Source organism: Lactuca sativa, chromosome 8 (genome assembly GCF_002870075.4).
Source record: "Lactuca sativa cultivar Salinas chromosome 8, Lsat_Salinas_v11, whole genome shotgun sequence".
Classification (NCBI taxonomy): domain Eukaryota; kingdom Viridiplantae; phylum Streptophyta; class Magnoliopsida; order Asterales; family Asteraceae; genus Lactuca; species Lactuca sativa.
The window spans coordinates 126,831,159-126,848,704 of NC_056630.2; the positions used below are offsets into that span (position 1 = coordinate 126,831,159).

The window sequence follows — 17,546 nt, forward strand, 5'->3', positions numbered from 1 at the left end:
CCGATGCAGGGGACAAGGTCCCAGTCAGTTTCCGGACTTCGGTCCGATGCAGGGGCAAGGCCCCAGTTAGTCCGGACTTTGGTCCGATGCAGGGGACAAGGTCCCAGTCAGTTTCTGGACTTCGATCTGATGCAGGGGCAAGGCCCCAGTTAGTTCGGACTTCGGTCCGATGCAGGGGACAAGGCCCCAGTTAGTCCGGACCTCAGTCCGATGCAGTGGGAAGGCCCAATATGTGCTTTATATGTTATTGCATGGTATGTGGTAGATTGGGGGAGCTCACTAAGCTTCGTGCTTATGGTTTTCAGTTTTGGTTTCAGGTACTCAGTTTTCAAAAGAGGAGCTTGGGAAGATTGCAGTGCACACACCATAGTCAGTTAGCCTGGGAATGTTTGACTCTGATAATGAGATTATGTTTTGAATTTAATACTCGAAAGTTATGTTTTGACTTATGATACGTTTTTATAAATCTGGTTTTAGTAATGTTTTTAAAGAAATTTTTAGTCGTGATTTTTGGGTCGTTACACTTAAGAGAGATGTAGATCACTAGTGATAATAAATGTAAGTTATGTTTATGCTTATGTTACTATATTGACGATGACATACCAAATGTTTTAAAATGAATAAAAATGCATTTCTTCAGAAATGCTTTGATAACGTATTTATCATGTTTTACTGGGAACAAATTCCGCAACATTTTTATTAAAACAAGTACTCTGATTTTTATAAAGCATAAACAAAATCGGTCTTTTCTGGCCATGAAAATGGACATGTCACAATACAAAACCCCATGACCTGTACATAAGTAGAGAAAAAAGATCATACATAGAAAGTAATAAAGAAATAAATATATAAAGAAAATAAAAAGGATTTAGATTTAAATTACATACTCTGACAACAATTTACGCACACTTGTAGTATGAAGTCCTGCAAGTGAAGAACCTCTATGAACAGCTCTAAAATGTGACAAAAATCTGAGAAAATTCAGCCTTTCTGCTTGAACTGTCATACCAGCTTTCTAGCAAACAAATGGGATTACCCAAAGTTAAAAGTTTTAAACAATTTCTACAATATTTATTAAAGAAATGAGTAGCTCTTTCAAATCAAGAGTCAACTGTGTAACAAATCTTCCAGTCTTCAACATATTTTCAACAGCTGAACCAACTTGTTTTGCAAGATTCTTATCCAATGCCTTCTTCACATCATCTACTGAAATAATTAAACCCAAAAAAAACAAAAACAAGAATTTAGATCAACAATGTTTTAACATCTAGAGTTTGAGTAAATTATAGAGTGACATGGAATGGAACATACAACTTCCAAACTCAAAGTTTTTCTTTCTGTTATCAACTTCATCTTGAAGTAGTTTTTTAGCTTTTAGCAGCCATTCCTGAAGCTTATCTTGAAAATGAGTAGGAAAAGATTGTCTACTCTTCCATTTTTTCAAAATGTATGTATGCTTAAATAAACGTAGTTGATTTTTACCTTAACATACATTGTAACCAAGTGACCTGGCAGAAGAACTTCCTAAGTTTGCAAGGAATCAGGGTTGTCTGGTATAGAGGTCTGATCAATAAAAGAGAAAAAGCTCCTGCACCATGAAGCTGGAAACCAATAAAAACATATGTCAGCACTTTCAAAGCAAAGAAATCCAAAATTCTCACCATATAAAGTGAATAATCTATAAAATGAGAATGGCTCACATTAGCAGATTAAATTTATTATGATTGTATCAAGATGAACCAATATTAATTCTCTTAGAACAACATCAACAAACTCCAAAACAAAAGAAGTTTTAAAAAAAAGCTTAAAAAAAGAGAAAGTAAGATTGCAAAGCTGATATAAAAGATGTAAAGATTTATATACACTTACAGCAGAGTGACTTTCGTTTTCCATACCATCCATACAAGGTTTTAAATACTCTCCTAAATAAAAATGAGAAATGAAGAATGGAGTTTATTTAGTTGACTTTGAGTTGACTATTAAGTAAGAATAGTAAAAAAAAGGGTGATAATAGTGTATAATTAATTACCAACATTCTTTCGATCACTGTTTATAGTTGTGTCCTTTAAAGCATGAAGAGCTACATGACACACATACATGTTCTCTGTGCTATTTATCTGAAGTATCACATTTGTATCAAAAGGGTAAAATAGTCAATCCCCAAGTTACTTCCAAATAAATTTATAGGTTTACTTACATGCTAAAGTCTTTTATTGGACTATTTTACCCCTCCTAGTCCTACCAAAAGCTTAGAGTTGGTAATGATTTTCAATTTGTCATCTTGTGTACCCTAATTTTTTGAAGATGTATTTTTAATCTTCGCCTGTAGTAAGTTGATTTACCTGCAATCGAATGCAAAGAACCAGAGTAAATCAACAGAAATTTGCAGAAGTCCATGCCGGATTCAACAATCCATAAATCTAAAATTAAACTCAACACAATGACCAAACTTAATTCAAAACTACAGTTTTTCTCAAACTTACGAGTGGTTTGGGAAATTAGCTAAGATTAGGATCAAGGTTCGATTTAGGATTAGTAATAGAGAAAACAAAAACCTGGAGAAGCGCGTATGGAACTGATTGTTTGAAATTCATAGCAACCTAACATCGGGGATTGATGCTTGTATCGTTTTTGGAACCTTCAAACATTTTGGAGCTGTCGATTTCAGTTGTTTGCTGCTACCCATCGTTTTTGCTTTCATTGTGCTTTTTTGATTTCTTTCTTTCGTTGTGCGTTTTTGTTTTAGTAATTTTTGTAATTATTAAAAGTTTTCAAAGTGTTCCAGACCACCAACAGAACCACTGCCACTACCCTATCAGGCGATTGACACCGCTGGTGATCGACGCCGCTGTTGCTGCTGAGTAGTTGTATGATCTAAATCAATAGTATATGATGAACCAATAGATCGAAAGGCGTTAGATAGGAATTAAGTGGTGGGTCAACAAGGAAGGGTGACGGACCGAGAGGAAAGCCAACAAGGATGTGATTTCTGATTAGGTTTTCCTTTTAGTGGCTTCAAAGAGGAGCGATGCAGATCGACAATGGTGGAGGCGATTTCCGAGGTGGAGGAGAGACTTGACGGTCATTAAGGGCTTTGGAAGGAAATTGTTCGCTTTGTGAAGAATTTAGAGGGAATGAGAATAAAATGAGGGAACAAGAATAGAAAGAAAAGCGGGAAATGAAAAAAAGAAGGCATAGATCTTCTGCGAGGGTTTGGCGAGGTTCAAGAAAAAAATGCCTCTAATTTTTGCCATCGGTCGCTGTTCCCTCGCTAGGAGGTTTTACTTCCCGAAGGTTAAGCGAGTGAGGTTTTTTTGTCAGTAAAATCTTAGATAATCCGTCATTGATCCCTCGGTAATACCTTTATAAAATACTATAATTATTTTGATCGAAATATTTGTGGGTTCCGCCGCTGATTCCTCAGTAAACTGTCACTAATTAGCTCCAGACAGAATCCGTCGCAAATTCCGTTAATTTGAATGCTAAACACATGCATGCTTATAACCTTAAACTACTATAAATAATGATGCTAAATGGCATGCTCTGTTTCATTAAGGTTCAACATCAATTTTCTATTAGTCTGATTGGAGATTCTCAATTACTGGGGTAATCTTGCTGAGTGGAAGTTTTATGCTTGTTCTGATTAATCTATCGATAGATGGCTCCTACAGAAATCAGATCGGTGATTAAGAAATACAGAGAATCTTAAATTACGTATGTCCAAAATCAGAGACTAATTTTGACTTTTACCTGAGTCAACTAACTGTAAACATCAATGGCGCTGTAAAGAATTATTTGTTTGTGAATATAAAATCTGAAACTACATCAACTACCATTTAACTTTCCCTCTTTAAAATTATAGAGCTAAAAGAATAATTACATCTATGTCAATATGAAATTTGAGTACTTAGCATTTCCATATTTCAGAATCTGAAGTTTGACTCTATTTATAAACAGCGGAATATTGCCATTTTGGGTGATAAATAGACCTTTTAGTTGAGAACAATTACGTGATCCTTTCATTAGATTACTTTCATTTCAACTAGAAAAAAAAAAAAAAAAACATGTATTTAGTTTTTTGAGCATAAAGATCAGTCAAAATTCAATACCCATTATAATCTAAAAAACATGGAAGCGTTTTAATACTGTAAAATTTGATTAAATGCATCTTCCTTTACATTACAGTGGTTTGAAATGAACTGGAAAGGTCAATAAATTATCTGTAAAAGTTGGTTGCCAAAACTTGGTTCCGAATCAAAGCTGTTGTTTGTGTTTTGTTCATGGCTATGGTGATAATTGCACATTTTTTCTTTGAAGCTTTATGATGACACCCCATCACGTATCTCTTATATAAACATCACATTCGATTCTTTAGAGAATATTAACCCATTTTCAGGCATTGCAAAAAAAATTGGTGCTTCTTGTTATGGTGTTTATGCCATTGATCATCCTGGTTGTTTTGGCCTCACTGAAGGTCTACATGACTATATCTCCAACTTTAGTGATATAGTTGAAAATGTAATTGAACAGAGAAAAATATATAAAGCAATGCTTAATTATATTTAATTTTCTTTGTAGTATAAAAGAAGAAACTTTTGGAACAAAATCCATCCTTACATATATATTGCGGTTAGCTTTTTAATTTATATATTCATGTTAATTTAAAATACGTCAGTCAAAGTTTTAATAATACATGCATATGAATGTTTAAATAATAACACATAACGATGCGGTCCTCCCGTATTTTATATATGACCTCAGCATTCAAATATTAATGAATTGTTCTATATTATACGTACTTTGATATTAAACAAATAATTAATCTTTCTTGTGATTTCTTCATTTAATTTTTATCCAATTAATTAACTCTATAAGATCGAATGCATCAACACACATAACGGAATCAAGCAAAACCATCAACAACACATACATGTACTAGCTCATCTTCCCGGACAATATCTCCAAGATAATGGTTTTATATTGCATACGTACCAAAATGTAGGAAACCGGTAATTAACATCGGAACTCTCACATACTACATAATACAAAAATACGTAAGCATATAAGAGCTGCTTATTTCAACAACGATAGATGGACGTAACGGAAACTTCAACTTCAATAACAACACATGCATCATGCATACCCCTAACAAAACAAAACGATCATGGAAGTTTATAAACTTCACATACCATTAGCCTTTCCGAAAAACTTCAAGTAAAATGCAAGCATCTGTTCACGTGGTGGCAAGGTATTCTTCACAGCTTCACTGTTAACGAAATCATCAGCCCATTTGGTCAGTTTTGGAAACTTGTCTTCAGTGAAGAACTTTATTCCAGCTGCTTCTTCCCTTATTGCATGCCAATAAGCTATGAAATCAGCTGCAATATCAACCAGACCAATGCTGTCGCCTCCAAAGAATTTGGTGCCTTTGATTTTGAGTTGGTTTTCTAGTATTTGAAGTTGCTCACAAGCTTCTGCGATAGCCTTCTCATCCCCATTGCTGCCAACAGCCTTAATCACAGGGATACACTGCACAAAATTAACCATACAATGTAAAATCAGTTCGGATTCCATAAAGTAAACTTTACATTAATACATATTTTCAGTTTTGTTGTTAATACATGTACATAAATATTACCTTTTCATCAATGAATTTTGCCAAAAATCGAGCAATAGCCCTCTCATAAGGATCCTGAGGCAAAATCGGCACTCCTTTCCAGACATCGTCGATGTACTCAACGATCACAAGAGACTCCGAGATCGGTTTTCCATTATGTAGCAACACCGGTACTTTCTTAAAAACGGGATTGTACTTCAAAAGGTCGGCACTTTTGTTGCTGAGATCTTCTTCAAGATTTTCGTACTTGATTCCCTTGATATTCAAAGCGATTTTCGCTCTGGAAACGTATGCACTTAAGACAGTGCCATACAACTTCACTGCATCCGCCATTTTTCTGATTGAAGCAGCTAGCAACACCTAATTTCTTTTTTGATTTGGAGATGGTAGGTTTTTAAAATGTTTAGGAGAATGGTTGATATAAATACTAGGCGGAGTACTTGGTCGTTCAATATGGTATAAGTGCAATTACTGATGATTACGCTTAATAGAATTGTACAATATTAAAGATAAGTTGTAAGTTGCATGGGGCGATACTATTAACAAATCAAATGGAGTGTTAACCTAGAGTCTTGTGCTTATCTCGAGTAAATAAAATGTTGTTGAGAATCGAAATGACAAAGTAGAGTATATAGTTTTTTTTTTTTTTTTTTTTTTTTTTATTAATCTCTATTTAAAACATTTTGTTGAGAATCAAAATGACACCATTAAAATTAGATGATATCTTTTAAAGTTTATGATTAATTAAATTGAATTTTTTTTGCTAAATGTTCAATTTCGTTTTTAGATTATAATTGAATATCTCACGTTAAGTTCAAGACATCTTTAAAAAAATTCCATCCACAATTCTTTGAGAACTGCAATTAAATAATCTTTTCTAAAATATGAATTATCTTCCGATTTTATTAAAAAATTATTTCTTTTTATAGTTTTATATAAATAGAGGAACGACTAATGTTTAAATTTAGAAGTAAGCGCTTTACACTATAAAATATACTAGCCAGCATGTTTGTAATATTTACTAGTTGTGAGACTTATTAATTAAATGGATTAATTTAAAAAAATAAACAAATATAAAAGTCTAAATATTTAAGAATTTTAAATTTATAAGAAAATAAAAAAAATAATGAATTATTAAAATTGAAATGTTTTTTTTTTATCTTTGAAATTTAAATACATAATTTAAATAAATAAACAAAAAAATTTAATGAGATTTAATTTGAAAATTTGAAATTAGAAGCTATGTCCATTAATAAATTGATATCAATTTATTAGTACATTTATCGTAGTTATTATATTAAAATATTATTTAGAATTTTATAAAATGACACGTGGAAAAAAAATTAATTCAAAATAACCCAAAAATAAAATATGACAAATTGAATAAGAGTATGACACGTGGCAAAAAAAACATTCATTTATTAGAGTAAATTATTATTAAAATTCTAAACTTGGTTTATTTTGTACATCTATTTTATATATATATATATATATATATATATATATATATATATATATATATATATATATATATATATATATATATATATATATATATATATATATATATATGGAAAAGTGAATATCTTTAAGGGTATATAAGTTTAGCTACCAATTCCTTGAAACTACATAGTTTTGATTAATGGTTTAATTTTCTGAATTTTTTTGCCTTTAATCAATACGTATTTCGTTATTCACTTATAATTAGACCACTAATCTCGATTTCTCCTTGCTTCAATCATCGGTTGCTTCCATGATCGATAGGAAAGAAAAAACATTATAATACAATCACAAAAACGATTTCAAATAAATCAGGACTCCAAGAAATCATAAGTCACAAGAAAAACAAAGAAGTTTCCATTCACAAGATTTCAAAGAAAAAACGATTTCAAAGAAATTGTTTTCCACAAAAAAAACGTGTATCACAGAACTGGATTCCAAGAATAATCGTGATTTCTTAGCGATTCCAAGTAATTTATCTAAAACTTTTTAACAATGAATTTGATATGCCCTATAATTACATATCACGTCGTTGAATTTTAATTACTAAATAATGATATAAAAGGTGAACATGACTCACATGAATGATTGAGCTAGCATTTGTGCTTGAAAGTAGGATTTTTGATAGCTTTGTCAATGGTCCATTAGTCAAGATTGTAATTCTTTTGTCCATGATTGATAGATTCTACTACTGATTTCCAAAGTTCTAATGCTAAAATGGTTTTAAAACAAAATTTTGTTGTCATTTTGGGAAAAAAATGTAACTTTGCTACAATTTGTGGGGTAAAAACGAAAGTATGATGTCAATTTGGGTTAAAAATGAAACTTTGCTTCAATCGTGGGCTAAAAACGAAAATGTGTTGGCATTTTGAGTTAAAAATGTAACTTTTCTGCAATTGTGGGGTAAAAATGAAAGTGTGTTGTCATTTTGGGTTAAAAATGTAACTTTGGTGCAATTGTGGGTGAAAAAGGAAACTATACTCCAGTAGTGAGTTAAAAACGAAAGTATGTTGTCATTTTGGGTTAAAACTAAAACTTTGACAAGTATGGTTTGTACAATTGTTAAAAGTACAAGTGCAGTATTAACTTTGATTCAAGCATGATAAGTACATTGTTATTTCAGCTCAATCCACAAAACAATACATGATTTATTTATTTTTTATCAACATATACATGATTTAGTTACTATACAAAAACCCAACTTTTTCTAAAGTTTATATAATTCTTTCAATTCTTCAAGTATTCCCTTTGTTGGAGGATTTTGTCCTTATCCCAAAAATTCAAATTCAACCTCAGTACATTCTTGATCAAGTTTTTTGGAGTCTTTTGTGTTGGGCAAACACACTTTAAACTAGCCGCAAACCCGAGTGTATGTAAACTTTGAAGTGGTTAGGGTAATTTGAAGTAAGTCCCTCTGGTTCTTCCTGTAACCCATCATCCTCAAATCATTTAAATTATCCATCAGCACCTTAATTAAATATAAGAAACTAAAACAATATAATATTATAATTAATTATTTACATTGCCTTAAGAAGGGTGTCATCAGCTGTGACATTATAATATATGAGATGCACCTAAAGGATCAAATACAAAAGAAAAAAAATCATCGGTAAAAAAGAATCATTCCTTGATGTATATGCATTTTTTAGATCAAAATTTATAGGTTTAAATGCATAAAAGAGCAATGTACTTTCATTGATTTGTTTATTATAGCATCCTACAAATAAACAAAAGTATATTATAGAATTTCATGTCAAATTTTGTTGAAATTTTGAAATGGAAAACCATTTTACTATACCTGGAAATAATATGTTGTCCGATAGGAAGTCCCAAGACTGAGGTAGGTGTAGGAAGAGTAAATCTGAACTTGGCAACATTATGGCTAAATTGTGTGCTCTTAACAAGCTTGAATTACTTCAAATTTTCAGGATCTATGGACCCTGGTTTTTCACAACAACATATAAGCTTATGATTCAATCTTTTAGATAAACCAGATGAACCCCATGATCCAAAATGAAACTTGGGATGTAACTATTAAAAGAATAATAATATAAACCGAGCTTAGTTTATGATGTGCCTTTGGTTTTCTTAGAGGAGAAGAGGATGAAAGGAACAAGAGTATCAATGACAACAACAAAACCACTCATTACTTATGGATTCGAACCTTCTTTCCATCTTTTGAAATTTATGTAAATAATTACTCATGTATGCCCTCTTGTACATTTCAACAACCTTTAATCAGACTACTGACTTTCTCTCGGGCATTTCATCGAGAACCTTATGTGTACAACTTATGTTCGTCCCCTACTAGCCCATTTAGATGAGTAAAGTGTCGTACCTGAGAAAAATACACAATCGGATAAGTCAGCAATAGGTGTATTTGATCACCACCATTTTGTTGATTAGAATTCGTTAGGTGTGGAGAAGTGTAAAATCAGGTAGATAGCGAACTGTAGCATCCTGTTTCAGGACGTTTTCATTTCGAAGCGATGAACAAGGTTTTGGTATTAGTAGGGTTAGGATCCTTGAAGAAATTAGTTATTGGGCTCATTTGGAGGTGGATGCTATATTGGATGTTTTGGGTATTCGGTTGTGACTTGGAGCAAAAAGAGTATTTCGATAATTTGTCGATCGAGATTTATGGAAAATGGATTTTAGATTCGGGATATCTGATGTATGAATTGATAATAGTGTGGAGTGTCTTGATGCCTTTCTATGGATATATGGATGGTCGAGATCGGGGTTGTATTGAGTGAGTTATGGCATTCGGAAGAGTTAGGGTTTGGGGGAAAACCCTACTGCGCGGGGCGTACCGAGGAGAAAATTTATACACGAGGCGTAGATGGGAAGAACGCGCAACGTAGGTGCGAGGTTTGAGTCGGGATGTGCGGCCTCGAACGCGAGGCATACGAGGGGTCAAAATGAAAAACCCGAATTTTAGGTATGGACATTATATAAAGAACATGATGCCTCAAAGATCAGCTTCCCTCTCACCTTTGGAGAACTTTCAAGAAACCCTAAACCTTCTTGTGTGTTCTTGGAGCTTTGAAGACCATTAGAAGAGTTTTTTTTGGTGATTTTAAAGAAGGTGCTCACTCTTGAAGATTCATTGAAGAAGCTAGAGCCTCCAGATCTAGAACCTCATCAGCCTTTGGCTCTCATTTGAGGTATAAAGTCTCAAACTTGGTGGTTATTTTCTTAGATCTCTTTTGGGTTGAGTTTATGGACTCTTTTGGTCCCATTGATGAAGTCACTTGAGTCCATGTCATTTTTGGAGCTTAGAGTTTCCCCTCTTAGTGTTATTTGGGACCTAGAATCATAAAGTTTTTATCTTGGAAGTCTTAATGGGTTCATGCAAGAGTTGAGACCATTTTTATGGATGTAGAATGCCATTTTTGGAGTTTGGGCTTATGTGGGGCATGCAAAGTCACCAACCCAATGCCTTTATGGGTTTAAACATGATTTGGGACTCGGATCTGTAGTTTGGGCTTATGGCTTAAAGCATTAAGTACTTAATGGAAAAGTGGGTTTAAGAGGGACGTACGTTGGGTGTACAAGCCAGTACGCGCAACGTACAAGCCAGTTCACACAACGTACAGGCCGTTAAGCAAGTACGCGCAACATACCACTGAGTACACCATGCGTACTCTATCTGAGTGGATTTGCATATTTGGGCTTCGGTTTGGGATGTCTTCTTGGGCCTGATTGTTGGTGGTTGGTTGGGTCATCTAAGAAAGGGTGTTTTGAACTAGAGTTAACTTGTGGGCTTTAGGGTAAGGCCTAAGTAAAGGTTTGGGCCCAATTTGGAAAGTTAGGCCATTAGTGGACTTTTTGGTCTTGGGCCTTGGTGGGCCCAATAAGTTGGGTTAGTAGTGGGTCTGGTTAGTTGGGCCATCTATGGGGCATAGTGTTGAGGTGCACCCTTGTATAGTCTTTGATTATAGTGTTGGGTTGTTTTCACCCAGTTCAGAAGTCAGTGCGCAACAATAACGACAATGTAAGGTTTCTCACGTAGCAACTGAGGTGAGTCTTCTCACTATACTTACATGAGTGGTAATACTGTGTGAACGGAGGGTCTTATTTGAGTTATCGACTGGAGGATCTTATATGCTTATGTTGGGTTATGTGATATCATGCATTTGTCTTCGTGATTTATATTGTATATTATTTTGTGCTTTATTGGTTAGGACCGGAGGGTCCAACCCGAGTTGTGAGACCGGAGGATCCTTACTGATACACTTGGACCGGAGTGTCCTTATCAAGATTTATCCATGAGAGGCTAATTATTTGCATGTAGTATATTGGGGAACTCACTAAGCTTCGTGCTTACCATGTTGAGTTATATGTGTTTCAGGTGTATTTCAAGATCGCGGGAAGGCACCGGCATGATTTTACACACCAGCTAGAGATTATGTTTTGAGTATCCTGGGATATTATCAACATTTTGTTATCTTGTGTTTTGAACAACTTATACAAATGTGTTTTGAGAATTGTGAGATTGTGTTTTATGCGATTTTAAAAATGAAAAAATTATTTGAAAATTTATAGTGTTACACGAACCTATTGGAACGATTGACGAATGTGAGTCTTTGATCCTGAGAAATAAATCAAAAATATGTTTGTGGGATCGAAATACCTGCTGGATGATCAAATAACCATATGTTAAATCAAATCACCAATGATCACCTCACCTCCAACATACTCTTCTAATAAAAATTTATGGTGGAATTGGTAGCAGTGGATACGAGTTACCAAAGAAGAGCTAAAGAGGAAGATTTGATTCACTACCAATTGGGTACTATGTCCAGATGTGTACGTGCAGCGTACTCGTGCGCTTTACATGATCGCAGAGGCCACCTAGTACGCTGGGCGTACTATGTCCAGAAAGAAACCCTAATATTTTGAGGTGACCCTATTTAAGGAACATGATGGCCTCATTGTTAACCACAATTTCCAGTCTTCAAGCCCTCTCAAACCCTAATCTTGTTTCCCCTAGCTTGTGTGAGTGTGGTGGCTCATTTAAGTGTTTTTGGTGAAGCTCTTGGGAAAGAAGGAGTCTTGAAGGAGGATAGCTAGTGCTTCTAGCTTTTGGATATGATTTCTACTCTAGTTGATGCATCTTCCAGAGGTATCAAGTTTGAAACATGCTCATTGTTGTGCTAGTTCCTGTTTTGGGTCTATTTTTAGGGTTTTATGTCCCAAGATTGGAACTTTGTGAGTTTGGTGAAATCTAGAGCAAATCTCCTGTCCTTTTAAATGTATTGGGTTGCCTTGATTCATAAAAATGAGAACTTGGTCGTCTAGACCTCTTAATGCATGCTCTAAGATGATTTAAGAGAGTCTTAATGGTTATTTTTGGAAGTTGGGTCCCATTAAGACATGAAAATTGATAAAGTCGCCAACTTTATCTATTAGGAGCTTGTAATGAAGCTTCCCTAAGGTCCAAATGCTTTGGACTGAAGTGGTTAAGTCGAAAATAGAGCTTTTGGACCTGAGCAGTACACCCCGCATATTGGTCTAGTTTCCCCGATCAGGAGTCGTGTGTATGCTAAGCGTACCAGGGGAGGTACACCATGCATAGTCTCGTTATGCGCTTGGTATCTGTGTGCTGTTTTGTTGGACTTTATGTTTGGGCCTCTGGGCCATCTGAGATTATTGATGGGCTAAGAGAAGCCTTGGGCTTATGATAAGGCCCATATGGGGGTTGGGACCAATTTAGAAAATGGGCCATTAGTGGGCCTTTTGTGGATCTCTTGGTTGGGCCTTGGTGGGCCCATTGGGTTTGGGTCATTGTGAGCCTGTTTGGGTGGGGCCATCTTTGGGGCGTAGTGTTGGGGTGTAGCCTCGCATAGTTTTTTTATTATGGTGTTAGGTTGTTTTAGCCCAGTTCAGGAGCCAGTGCGCAGCAACAGAGGCAATGTAGGATTTCTCATGTAGTGGTTGAAGTGAGTCTTCTTACTATACTTACATGTGTGGTAATGCATGAGTGACCGGAGGGTCTTATATGTGTTATTGACCGAGGGGTCTAATTTATGTTATTGATGGAGGGTCTTATTTGTATTACTGACCAAAGGGTCTTATCTGCTTTACGTGTTATTATGCATTATGTCTTTGTGACTTATACTGTTATATTATTCTCTATATATGTTGATCTATGACCCGAGGGTCCATACCGAGCCGTGAGACTGGAGGGTCTTCACTGAGACACATGACCGGAGGGTCCATACTGAGACGTGAGACCAGAGGGTCCTCACTGAGACTTATGACTGGAGGGTGCTTATCGAGACATAGCCATGAGAGGCTAATTATTTGTGTATGTGGTATTTGGGGAACTCACTAAGCGTCATGCTTACCGTGTCGATTTAAATGTGTTTCAGGTAGTTCTATGAATTCCGGGAGGGCGGAGACATGATTGTATAGATCCGTCGACTTTTAAAGATTTGAGGATTTTGAGATACTCTGATGTTGTTTTGATAATAACTTACAATTTATGTGAAGACTTGAATTTATGAGTAATATTTTGAGAATTAAAAATGAAAAATTTGTCTTCAATTTGTAACACCATAATTTTTCAAATAAAAATTTCATTTAAAATCGCATATTCTCATAACATATTTCACATAATCTCATTGATTTAATTTACAAAATCACAACTCCATAATTGTTTGATTAAAATCCAGGATCTTCAAAACATAACTCTTTCACTAGTGTGTGTACAATCAAGTCGGTGCCTTCCCGCAATCCTGAGAAAACCTGAAACACATAACACATAACACGGTAAGCACGAAGCTTAGTGAGTTCCCCAAAATATCACATACACATATTAGCCACTCGAGGCTATAACTCTGTAGGACCCTCCAGTCCGATGTGTCTCAGTGGGACCCTCCAGTCCCATGGCTCGTTGGACGCTCTGGTCCGATCTGGGTGAGAACCCTCCGGTCTCACTACTCGTTGGACCCTCCGGTCCGGTCTAAGTGAGGACCCTCCGGTCTCATAATTCGTTGGACCCTCCGGTCCGTTCATAATATAGCACAGTTCGTTGGACCCTCAGGTCAGGTCTAAATATCACATAACATAACACACAAAAAATATCACACATAAAATGCATAACTCAGGCAAGCACGGAAGACCCTCTGGTAACACATTATTACCACTCTAGGTAAAGTATAGTGAGAAGACTCATCTAATGGCTAGTAGGTAATAAACAACACTCGAAAATCCTGGACTAGCCTCCGCCTACACATTAGACAAGCATCTCGATCATTACTCTCCTTATTACTCATTTACTCCTTAAGTCCTCTTTTCCCCTTTTAACCATCGGGATGTGTAAAAGTCTATTTTACCCCTCCTTGGTCCCTCTTGCCCCTTATTGACTCACCCAGGAAATCAACAGAAAGCCATACCAAGTCAAAAGCCAAGATTGACCTGACTCGCCGAGTGCACACATGTGACTCGCCGAGTCCACTCGTATTCTCCATGTTCTTCATAGGGTTCACTCAGTTCACTGAGTTGACTCCCAACTCGATGCGTTAACACTGGTCAAGACCACGAGGTCAAACCCGCCATAACTCGTCGAGTCACCCCATGGACTTGGCGAGTTGGATCCATCGGGCTTCTCATTCAGTCACCTGAGGTCAGATCTGTAACTCTAACTCATATATCTAACCTCCTAATACTCAAAAATCAAGTAAAGGTCCAACCCTTATGCTCATACATCACATATCTAGCTCTTTTGACAAAATGACCCTCTAAATGATGTTTAGGCTCAATACTCTTATGTGACTGCATAAATCTGGGATCATGGGACTCTCTGGACCTCTCAAGGTCCAGATCTGATGTCTAAGCCACAAAGGGACTTCACATACTTCATAACTCAACTTAAAAGAGGGTGAAGAAACCCTAAATTCATGAGATCTACTAACCATACGAAAATAGGTATAGATTTATACCTTAAACAATAGCCTTGAATGGAATAGCAGCAGATCTGAGCCCCCTCACGTCGATCTTGCTTGAACAACCTCTTTCTTCCTTGCAAGAATGCACCAAGATGATGAAATTAGCCCCCCTCCTTCTCTCTATGCTCTCTGGATCAGATAGGGTCTCTCAAGGGAAAGTGTGGCCGCAAATGAAGTCCATAAGAGCCTTTAAATAGGCCCAGGCCTGAGAAAATTAGGGTTTCTGCCAACAGTACTGACTCTGCGAGTCATCCCTACGACTCGTCGACTCCATTCATTTTCCATGTCACCCAGTCGCGACCCTACTCGACGAGTTGAGGCACCAACTCGTCGAGTCACCGAAGCAAACTCCTAATTACATATAGAAATGTTATACCTCGGAAATCAGGATTTAAACAACTTGAGGTGTTACAATTTGGTATTAGAGCCTTGGTTTGAGAGATTTGGGCACACCCTCACATATGTCTAGACTCAAATTGAGGAGTTGATAACTTTTCAAAAAGAATGATTTTTCATCATGCGATTTTCCAAGGAGATTAAAGAGTTTTGAAAGCAGATCCTAAGCGGTGTGTACAATCAACCAGATCTTGAGCGGTGATTTCCCAAAATACCCTTACTTGATTATGTGTTGTTATTATGAGCTGATAGAGCTACATGCTAGTTTTGGGCTAGGGGTCTGCTCATAATTGCATGCTAGTGTGTCTGTTCAGGAGAGATGCCTTTATGCCTATTATGTGAGATGGTAGTGTTGCATATGTATGATTAGAGATCTCCGAGGAGTTAAGAGGTGGGATTGCCAGAGTTCGATGCCTGAATGTTGCTTGCTTTGTGTTTTATGGAAGTCATGAGTGATGCAAGTTAGCTATTAAGTGAATATGTCAAGTCATATGTGAAAAAGGTGGGATAATCTCAAAGTGACGGATTTGACTCTGCCGCGCAGCACTCGTTTGAGCCCAACCGTTGTAGGGATGAGTCTGTTACTCGAAGTATTATCTGAGCTTTTGTTGCCTGTGATTGTATTCTTGAAATAGCTAATTGACAATGCGAGGAGTTCTTCAGCAGCTGATGACATAGAAGTGTGGGAACCTAGGAGAGCTTAGGGAGTAATTTTAGTCTGATGAGTGTGTTGTTTATAGATGAGTATTCGTTAGGGAGTGAGCATGCGGAATGGGATTTTTTGATGGGGAAAGTTAAACAATTACTTAGGAAATCTGGGATGATCCTTAAGGAAAGTATGGGTAGATGTGGAAGGTAGTATGGGCCTGTACTACTGAAAGCAGAGGACCCATACTCGAAATGAGGAGAATTCCAGAGGTTCTAAATAGCAGGTTGAGGGGAGATAACATGGTTTGGGTACCATGATTCGTAGTAGAGTATGTTTGCGTCTTTACCGGTTATCCAACTGTGGTTGTTCAGACTGAGAGTGGATATGGTAAATTATGGGTCCAAAAGACCATGTCGGTCGAGCTTAAATGGAGTATAATTTGCGAGGAAAAATTGAGTTTAAGTCTCGAGGGATTTGACTAGTGAGGTGCCAGTTGGATTCGCAAGACTTAAAAAAAGGATGTGAAGATGATGCGTTGTGGAGGATTGCAGTCTAAGTTGAGTGATCGGACGATGGATTGTGATGGTAATTTCTATGTTGAGGATTATATTATTCCCACTTTCCGTTTTGGAAGGAAGGGTGAGTGAGCTTCTGATTTCAGAGATTAGAGGATGATCTCGTGGGGTACCAAATTGTTGCGGTAATAGCACCAAAGGGATTTTTGTGGTATGAGCACCTTGAGTTATTTCTTATGCCGGGAAGGAGTCATCGGTGGGGACTGTAAACAACGAGGACAAGGATATGCCTTGATTGAGTTTGGTAAGTTGTATTCAAGCAACTGTTTTAGGTAAACAAGAGGAGTATATCGAAACGACGACCCTCGTTGTCTATGTTGCGAATTGACCGTGAGGGTGACGTCACCTATTTCTATGTTGATTCTTGCAATGAGGTGTTGGTTGAGGATTTCAAGAATGAAGCAAGTGATAGTTCATTATTCCAGATAAAGAGTCGATACTATTTCAGGACAGTCAGAATATCTGGTTGCACAAGTGTATGAGATTCTTAGTGATTGGAGGCTGTCACATTGGGAAGTTTCTGAGGTATCCATCTAAGATTTAGAATACTTGGAGTTGATTGGTATTTATCTGGAAGATCATCGAGTGTTGCGTGGTATGTCCCAAGAGTTGGGTATGTTATATCTAGTGAGCCAGTTCATAGTGTGGTCTGTTTGGTATGCCAATTGGCATTGGTTCGAACCCTAAGTGGGCGAGAATCGGGTATTATGTTAGGAAGATTATCAGTCTATTTAAGTTGCGGTTCATAAGATTGGGTTATAGGGATCCGCGGTCCGGGTATATGAGGCCTGGGTCTAGAGGTAGTCAAGGCAAGGTGCAGAGCGAGATGATGCATGTTGTATGTGCCCAGGAAT

At 36.5% G+C, this 17,546-nt stretch overlaps 1 protein-coding gene and 1 long non-coding RNA gene across 2 annotated transcripts; both read right to left on the bottom strand.

The window, feature by feature from the left end:
* Nucleotides 1-645: 645 nt before the first annotated feature.
* On the bottom strand, nt 646-3,380 carry LOC122195532 (uncharacterized). Its single transcript, XR_006185809.2, has 7 exons — nt 2,556-3,380; nt 2,198-2,342; nt 2,030-2,117; nt 1,870-1,922; nt 1,312-1,601; nt 888-1,206; nt 646-792 (listed from the first exon to the last, which is right to left on the bottom strand). It is a non-coding gene; the product is annotated as an uncharacterized LOC122195532 (long non-coding RNA).
* A 1,536-nt stretch (nt 3,381-4,916) lies between these two features.
* Nucleotides 4,917-6,022, bottom strand: LOC111920135 (probable glutathione S-transferase). Its single transcript, XM_023915711.2, has 2 exons — nt 5,639-6,022; nt 4,917-5,529 (listed from the first exon to the last, which is right to left on the bottom strand). The coding sequence occupies exons 1-2, from the start codon at nt 5,948-5,950 to the stop codon at nt 5,182-5,184; spliced, it is 660 nt and encodes a 219-aa protein (XP_023771479.1). The 5' UTR covers nt 5,951-6,022; the 3' UTR covers nt 4,917-5,181.
* Between the last annotated feature and the right edge of the window lie 11,524 nt (nt 6,023-17,546).